Here is a 9,613-nt window from a genome sequence, read left to right as displayed (position 1 = left end):
TTGCGTAAAAAAAAAATGTACTCAAGTAAAATATTGAAGTAGGTGTTTTTGAATTGTACTTTTAGAGAAAAAAAAAAGTACTTTACGTAAACTTGATACTTGTCCTGACAAACTTGATGCACCATGAACGCACAACCCCTCAAACCATACAGAAAGTACTTTTTACTTTTCAATCCAGTTCAAAAACATAGTAGAGTAGAAAGTACACACACCTGCTGTCAAAAGTAGTGATAAAAGTAAAAAGTACAGATTCCTAAAAAATATATACTCAAGTACAGGACTTTTGCACTTCATTACTTTTCACCACTGCCCATTTCTCAGGTAAAAAAAGAAGTATAAAGCCAAAGTAAAGGAATGTTGAGATTGTATGATAAATATGCCTCCGACAAGACGACGGCGGAGAACATGTCCTTGAATTCTTTAAATTCAAAATTGCCAGCTCTGGATAAGCAACTACACTTATGACAAGAACAGTGACCCAAATGTCCAAGCTATTGCTGTGACAGTGACTGACTCCAACCCACAAATACGCTTCTTAATAGCCTTTCCTTAGGCGTACTTCGAAAAAGGACAAAAAGGCCTACAGGAGTTAAACAGTTTGGAAGGACAATGATAACCCAAAAGTCTCCATGGATCACGTGAAAATAAGATGGAATGTTGAAAGGCAGACCGACAAGTGTGAATATTCACTCATCTCCATCTTCATTCTGGTTATCAGAGTTCCACAGCTGAAAGACAACGGATTTAATTAGTGTCATGACTCATGAGCAAACACTTTGTTGCCAATACAAATGCCCAGCTTTACCAGTTGTAGATATGTTCAACAAAGAACAAACTAAGTAGTCTTGAAATAAAAACAGTTGCATTTTCTTTCATTCATTTCCTATGAAATATTAAACCACCGGGCATGAGAGAAGCCAATCAAGTTACACTTTATGTCATAAGGTTTCAGCTTTGTATTTGGATTTGGTACTAAAATAAATACGGTATATTGACAATTTAGAAATTATTTTACCATTACTTAAAAAATATATATATATTAATCATGTTATTATTGAATTCCTCCACTGAGATCAATAAAGTTTTTAATCTAAACCCCAAACTGGTGACTTTCGTCTCGGGAGCACCACCTTGTGGGCCACACAATATTTAAATATTTTATAATTACCGACTGGGTCCCAGGTAAACCTCAATTTCCAACTTGATGTACAGAAATGCATTTACTATAGTGTACCCACACTACCGTTCATTACTTTATTACACAGAAAATGTTTCACTCATTTGTCATTATTTAAAAGATTTGCGCTAAAGTCTCATCTCTCCATGCTCTCTGTATCCCTGTGGCTCCCTTTCTGCTGCCTGCCTCAGCACTTGTGCCCGTTAGTGGGAGAGTGTCGGAAAAAAAGCGCATCTTTCACCCTCATCTTGGTTACATTACAGGACAAATCTCTCTTCATGGAGCTTTTTGAATCAATGTTTGAGTCATAAAAACACTGCTTGTTCAACGCTGTCCGCAAGTGAATATATGCTGTATATTTGACTAAATTAGGCTAACCCAAGTCAAGGCCCGAAGTCACTGGGATAGGCTCCAGTCACCCGTGACCCCGAAAGGGAACAAGCGGTAGAAAATGGATGGATGGAGGCTAACCCAAATAAATTGTCTGTTTGCTGTAACCCTTCCCAAAATTTTACAAGAGGGTCGGTTGGTAAATTCTTATTTGTTGTACAATGTGTGTATAATCGATTTTCCGATTCGCATATTAATGATTATCGATTCGTACGTCCAAAGATCGTTTTTCTTCATTTCCCTCAGTGAACTTCAATCTACCTTCAAGAAAGATAATTCAGGACTCCTGGATTATCTTTCTTGAAGGTAGATTGACCCTTAACCTTTTCAGTCTTCCAGCCATCAGTAACTACCAATACTTGTAAGATTTGCTGTTTAATATTTATATAATACTAGTTTTAATATGTTGCTTCTCTACACAGTCATGAAGTGAAGGAAATGGTTCAAAAACCTTTTTCATTTTTAATAACATTAACCCCCGGATCGAATCGAAATCTGATCGAATCGGAAGGGATCTGAGAAATCGAAAAAAAAATAGATTTTGAAACGTAAAAATCGGAATCGAATCGGTTCTTGAAATTTGAATCGAAACCCAGCTCTATTTGAAGACAAAAAAAAAGATCCTCATCCTGAGTGACCGCCAGGGGTCAGGCTTCAACAGTCAATGATGGAAGACTAAATCTCCCAATTTTAAGATATTTCAAATCGACCTTTTGTATGCCGTTATCCTTTATTTTTGGTAGCGAAGGCGAGCGGGGGACATGGGCGCTGCCATGTTTGTTGTGATGACGCTGCTGGAGTTTTCCTCCCAGAATGCAATGCGCAAGTCAAATTTATATTAAGCCACAGCATGATGCAGAACGGCATGAGCGGTGGCCAGGCCAGTGGCGCTGACAGAGCCAAATCAACATGTTAAAGACAATAGGGTTCCCTCCTGCATGGTCGGTTTGATACAGAAGCACATGGAGGACCGAAAATGAAGACGCATACGAGTTGCGCAATGCGTTAATTGTCCCTTGGGATGAAAGATAAGTTTACCAGCACTATAAAATTATTCCACACGGCGCTTTAGGAAAGACCGGTTGGTGAGTTGGCGAAATATTTGAAAAATAAAAGAATTTGGCGTTTTTTAACAAAATGCTGATTTTTTTCAGTCGGTTAGTTTTATATCTGGTCGGTCGGATTACGGCAAACAGACCTATTATTTTTCAGACAGTCCCGAGACATAAGGGCTAGACACCCTTTTGTCCTGCTTTTTGGTTCTCTTCCCTTAAGAGACATTAAGAGCCCAAGCAGGGCAACCACAGGCTGAGAGAGCATTCTGGACATGTTTTCCTCTTTCCTTCTGAGCTGGTGGGCACATCTTGGGCTCTGTGTTTTAAAGTTCTCGGCACTCCCAGCTTGTGCTGTAGTGGTTGAGCAGGTACTGATCCGTGTGTGTAGGCTTCCTGAATTCCCTGTCAGCCTGTGGCTACCCGGTGAACAGGACCTCAGAATAGAATAAATATCCGAGTTCCCAGACTCGATCTGCAGATTGAGAATGACTCTTGGATGAGTCGAAACGTCTAGTTTTTCTAAAAACTGTCCAGACGACTACAAATGAATCCTTTTTCTACTATGAACTCTTCTGGACGAATGAGGGATTACACGGACTCAAGACTTTTTTTTACAATCCCTGGCACGAATTTTCTATCAATTAGTCCAATCACTACAAAATAACTAGGACATAAAGCAAATGTAAAGACTGAGGATAAAATCTCATGCAGTCTTGGGGCAATTTGATCTCTAGTCTCAAAGTAATTTCACTTAAAGGAATGTTGTCCAAGTCTAATTAGGTAGAACCATTCATTTTTGAGTGTGTGTGTTGTACGGCAGACATTTAAACTACTTTGCTTTTATGTACTTTTTAAAGTGAGTGCAAATTAGTCTGAATCAAAGTATTGACCACTTACTGTCAAATTGTCTCTCAGGAGCTGCATGATAAGGGTGCTGTCTTTGTAATTGCCGTCTTGGAGATTGTCAAGTTCTGCAATCGCATCGTCAAAAGCCTGTGAAGTACAATACATTTTTTTTAGAAAACAAAAGCTGTTATTTGATGCACATTTGTCAACAATTTCAGCATACCTTTTTAGCCAAACTGCAAGCTTTTTCTGCATCGTTACAGATCTCATATTGGAAAACTGAGTAATTGAGGGCCAGACCAAGACGGATGGGGTCTGTGGAGGCCATCTTCTCACAGATTTCATAGGCTTCTTTATAGGAGGCTTCTGAATTTGTCCTGCCTAGGAATCAAAAAGCAGAGGTGCAAATTTAGATACAAGCGCAACTAGTTCCCAATTAAAACAGTTTAGTAATAGTCAAGCTCATCTCAAAACTTGTATCATCCAATTAGCAGTACATTTTACTGTGAGAGGGTTAGTAACTACCGTATTTACGACCATATGACCAACAGTCTACTTTGATCTTGCTCTCCAAGCACACAAAACTGCAAAGATTTTTTAGACAACACAAAATTCCTGTTTATTTTAAACCACTTTAGGACAAAAACTGGTTCACCACTTCACAAGACTAAAACCGTGTCCGTGTTGTTCACCCACAACGTGCTATAGGAGCAGAGGGCCGCTCCATTAAAAGCATCCAGCAAATCCAGGCTTCTTTTTGGATTGAGCATGAACACAGGAGTCCAGGCAGGGGCCGTTTCTCAAATGTAAGGTACCTTGCTTCCAAAGTGGGTTTCCCCAAAACCAGTGTCCTGCCTCAGCTAAAACTAAAGACTAATCGAACAGGATGCAGAGAGAACGAGAAGCACGACAATGATCCCGATTGAAAAATTTAATACACATACTATGATCATTTTAGAAGAAATTATCATAGAATTCATCAGTTCAGGGCAACAAAGGATACACTAGTGGAGCCATTCACAAGGTCTGCAGGCCCGGACCCTGGAGCCCCCTTGCAAATCACACTAATGCATCCTTGATAAATTATGCCACACACTAATCAAATGGAGGACACATGCCTACTAATAGTGGTAGTAGTTGTAGTAGTACCATGCCCGTGTTACAATATTGTTAAGCATTTGAGTACATCCACATTTATGAAGGCACACCCAACATCCAATCTCTGGCTACAGCACCGATTTTAAAAGGATAAATCATTTCTGTGGAAAATATGCAGTTAAAGTAGAAAGAATAAAAGCTTACTTTCAGTGTCGTCTACTGGGGCCACTTCAGCCAGGTACCGGTAGTAGTCACCTTTCATTTTATAGTAAAACACTCTGCTTTTGTCATCTGTATCACCAGGAATCAAGGGGTCGTTCAAGAGATCCTATGCAGTAAAAGGTTTAACAGTTCAATCATTAAAATGAGAAGTTCAGGGTGACACAGTGCAAATATTTGAAGTGTAGTCATGCAAGAGTCGCACAGAAGCGCCCGTAATTCTGTTTTCTTACAGGAAGAACGGAATGTGTCTCACCAAAACTTCTTGGCAAATGCTCTTCAACTCCTTTTCAATCTCGTCCTTGTAAGCTTTAATTGGAGCCCTCTTCTTTTCATCACCAGCTCTGCTTTCGTCATTGGAGATCACTCTCCACGATGAACGACGTGCGCCCACTACATTTTTGTAAGCTACTGAGAACAAGTTTCGTGCGTCTGTATCCAGTGTACCACTCATCTTTGTGAATTTTTTCATGGTTTCGGCCATGTCATCGTAGCGCTCTGTCTGCTCAGCCAGCTTGGCCATGAACAGCAAGTCAGTGAGAGACATGGTTGCTCTGTAGGGACACAGAAGACCTGGAAATTAGATGACACATTCAACAGCTGAAATAAATAATATAATTATAGACTTTTATTTATATATCTCTTTAATATGTAGTTCTGCTGCTTGTTTTCTTTGGTTTTAAAAGAGTGATGAAAAGGGTACTGAAAATGTACACTGAAGTAAAAGTACAGTTATGTGGTTAAAATTCCAAGTACTGCTGCCAAAGTTTTGACTCTTGGTTTTACATCAGTCAAGTTGCAGTTTCTGAAGAAAATCTGGCAAATAGAAGTTGAAAATAACCAGGAGTAGTGAATGCCTCCACCTCTGTGATGTCATCAAAAAGCACCGTTTATACAATAATTAAAAAAAAGTGTTGTATATATATATATATATATATATATATATATATTTATAAAAAAAAAATAATAATAAATATAAAGTACACATTATAAATGCTACGGAGAGTTTGAATTACATTTTCATGCAATTTTAGTAGCATTTTAAATCAGGCTTTTAAACTAAACTTGATTAATTGAATTGATTAAATGCTGAATTGAGGGCAGTTTTAAACCACAATCGACTTATGCTGAGCTCTGTCCAATAAGAGCAGGCGATGCTGCTCTGTGTTTGCTGGAATGTAGAGCAGATACAGCAGTAAAACTGCAGTGCATTTACACCATTGGGACAGGATTCAGTAATTTACATGATTTTGAATGTAAACGATTACATGACCAGAATTATACTAAATCAAAATAAGCATTGTTGTAACTAATTACTTTCCTGGCTGTAAAGACCAAATGTGCATGTGTTAGTGACCATAAACTGGACTGACAAAGGTATTGACCCACCACGAGCGTATGGCCTCTACACCTATGGGCAGCGCGTGGTATTGCACCTCAAGCTACTTCCGCGTTCATATTTCTGACCCTTCGTTACGAATACTACACTTGAATATGCACAAGAGGTTCGCGAAGCACATGCAAAAGTGAAACGTTTCCTTTGAGGCAGGTGAAAGAACGTGTGTAACGTTAGTGAAGGTAATGGCCCGTATTGTCCCTAAAACCACACCCATGTCCTACCTGTAACCAAGCGGAACACTTCCGTAAGGTTTTTGACCCAGTAGGTCAAGCTTAGTGTGCAAAGATACATCTGTAACATTGACGCAAGATTAAATGAGCTCGGTAAAGATGAATAGCACGTTCAAACCTCGTGACTCCCCCGCATGCGATTTCCTTAAAGCAACTGTAATAAAATGATGATCATGGCCAGTGGTACTTAACCATTTTGTGAATATGTGCTTGTAACTCAGCCCAAATCACGTCAAAAACTCGATTAAACTTCCAGAACTTAACCCGCAACTGGTCGAAACAAGTAATTTTGATTCGATGCTTCTGTTTTAGCTGCTTTTGAGAGGACACGCCTTCAATAAGCTAACCCTGGTCGTCGCCAAACCGATTGTGTCACTGATCCCGACCCGACGCTGCTCAGACTCACAGTGAATCTTGTCCGTGCGTGTCTTTTTCCATACCTAGATTGTAAAATGTCGGTTTCCTGCGCAGCAAATGACTCTGGACTCGTGTGAATGCAGTCCACGGGGGTTTCTTCTGAGCACACCGGTCTGAGCCTCGACCTACACAAATGACACGTCTATTGTAGAGGCTGAGCTAGGGGTATATCAATGGGCTGGAGGTAGGTGACGTCAAAGGTAACCGTGACAACCACGTGCTGGGGCTGATGGGAGCTGTAGTTTCGGTTCTGGCAAACCTATCAGGATCTCCCCTAAAGTGGGGTTTTATTTGAACACAGACACAGAGACAGACAGACACAGAGACAGACAGACACAGAGACAAGCAGACACAGAGACAAGCAGACACAGACACAGACACAAACAAACACAGACACAAACACAGACAAACACAGACACAGACAAACACAGACACAGACACAGACAGACACAGACACAGAGACAAGCAGACACAGACACAGACACAAACAAACACAGACACAGACAAACACAGACACAGACAGACACAGAGACAAGCAGACACAGACACAGACACAAACAAACACAGACACAGACAAACACAGACACAGACAGACACAGACACAGAGACAAGCAGACACAGACACAAACACAAACACAGACACAGACACAGACACAGACACAGACACAAACAAACACAGACACAGACACAGAGACACACAGACACAGACACAGATACAAACAAACAAACACAGACACAGACAAACACAGACAGACACAGACACAGATACAAACAAACACAAACACAGACAAAGACACAGACAAACACAGACACAGACAGACACAGACAAACACAGACAAACACAGACAAACACAGACACAAACACAGACACAAACACAGACACAGACACAGACAAACACAGACAAACACAGACACAGACAAACACAGACACAGGTAGACACAGACACACACAGACAGACAGGCAGACACAGACAAACACAGACAGACACAGATACAAACAAACACAAACACAGACACAGACAAACACAGACACAGACACAGACAAACACAGACAAACACAGACACAGACAAACACAGACACAGACAAACACAGACACAGGTAGACACAGACACACACAGACAGACAGGCAGACACAGACACAGACAGGCAGACACAGACAAACACAGACACAGATACAAACAAACACAGACACAGACAAACACAGACACAAACACATGCTTCTCCTCTGTGAAACATGGCAACAGCCCCTGGACTTCTATGCTCTCAACCAAGCCACTCCCTCCAACTACACTTAAACTGCCAAACCCCGCCTCTCCGGGCGTGGGGGAGGTCTTGCTGTTATTCATAAAAAATCTACATCCATCACTGAACTGAACCTCAACCTTCCATCCATCTCATCATTTGAATACCTCGCCTTCTCCCTCCCCAACTCTATCACCGCTATCCTGATCTATCGTCCCCCAAAGCCCCACCCCTCTTTCCTCACTGAATTGTCTGAACTCCTCACCATCGCATCCTCTCTCTCTGCCCGCCTCCTACTCACTGGTGACTTCAACATCCACATTGACTGCCCCAACGCCCCACTGACATCCGACTTCCTCTCTCTCCTGGACTGCTTCCATCTCACCCAACACATTGACTTCCCCACCCATACCAAAGGCCACACTCTGGACTTAGTCTGTTCCTCTCTCCTACCCATATTTAAGCCCCACCCCCTCCCCTTCCCGCTCTCTGATCATCTCTGCATCCTTTTCTCCGCCCCCCTACCCTCGCCCCACAACCCCAAAAAACGCACCATCACCTACCGCAATATCAAGTCAGTCAACCCCCTCACGCTCTCCCAGCTCATATCCTCTGCTTTCCCCCCTGACTCCCCCCCCCTCTTCCCCCGACGACTATGCTGTCATGCTCAACACCACCCTCTCCGACTCCCTTGACTCCCTAGCCCCCTGGAAAACCTCCTCCGTCTCATACATCAACCCCGCCCCCTGGTACACCCCTGAACTCCGCACCATGAAGCAGACTGGCCGCCAACTCGAACGACTCCTCAAAAGAACCCGCCTCACCGTCCACGCCGAAGCTTTCAAATTACACATCTCCTCCGACCGTGACGCTCTCCAAGCCGCCAAATCTGCCCACCTCTCCACCCTCATCAACAGCTCCCACCGGAGCCCTCGCACCCTGTTCTCCACCGTCAACAAGCTGCTCCAGCCACCGGACATCACTCCACCCTCCTCCCCTGACCTCTGCAACTCTTTCCTCCTTGCCTTCAATGACAAAATTTCCAAAATCAACAGCTCCATGACTGCCGTCTCCATTAACTCCATCACCACCCCCACCCCTGCCCCCCCCCCCCTCTCCCTGACCACCCACCCTTCCCTCCCCTCACCACCTTCTCCTCTGTTAACTCCTCTCATATCATAGACCTCATCACCGCTTCCAAAACCACCACCTGCTCTCTCGACCCCCTCCCAACGACTCTAACCAAGGCCTGCCTCCCTGCTCTCATCCCCCATCTCACCACCCTCTTCAACCAGTCTTTATCCCTCGGCCATGTTCCTTCCATCTACAAACTGGCCTCCATCACCCCCATCCTCAAAAAACCCACCCTAGACTCCGCCAACCTCTCCAACTACCGCCCCATCTCCAACCTGCCGTTCCTCTCAAAAACGCTGGAACGCATCGTCGCCGCCCAACTTCACACCCACCTCCAGTCAAACAACCTCTATGAACCCCTCCAATCTGGCTTCCGCCCACTTCACAGCACTGAAACAGCCCTGG

General features: G+C 43.0%; 1 protein-coding gene across 1 annotated transcript; it reads right to left on the bottom strand.

Moving 5' to 3' along the window:
• Positions 1-349: 349 nt before the first annotated feature.
• LOC140373779 (14-3-3 protein beta/alpha-1-like) lies at positions 350-5,357 on the bottom strand. Its single transcript, XM_072460432.1, has 5 exons — positions 5,042-5,357; positions 4,771-4,894; positions 3,692-3,849; positions 3,520-3,615; positions 350-728 (listed from the first exon to the last, which is right to left on the bottom strand). The coding sequence occupies exons 1-5, from the start codon at positions 5,330-5,332 to the stop codon at positions 687-689; spliced, it is 711 nt and encodes a 236-aa protein (XP_072316533.1). The 5' UTR covers positions 5,333-5,357; the 3' UTR covers positions 350-686.
• Positions 5,358-9,613: the final 4,256 nt, after the last annotated feature.

The sequence above is a fragment of the Eucyclogobius newberryi genome, unplaced genomic scaffold (assembly GCF_026437365.1).
Source record: "Eucyclogobius newberryi isolate DKJ021-1_F unplaced genomic scaffold, fEucNew1.0.hap1 SCAF_3, whole genome shotgun sequence".
NCBI lineage: Eukaryota > Metazoa > Chordata > Actinopteri > Gobiiformes > Gobiidae > Eucyclogobius > Eucyclogobius newberryi.
Note: the sequence above shows the minus strand (reverse complement) of the source record. Positions and strands in the feature narration are given on the sequence as shown.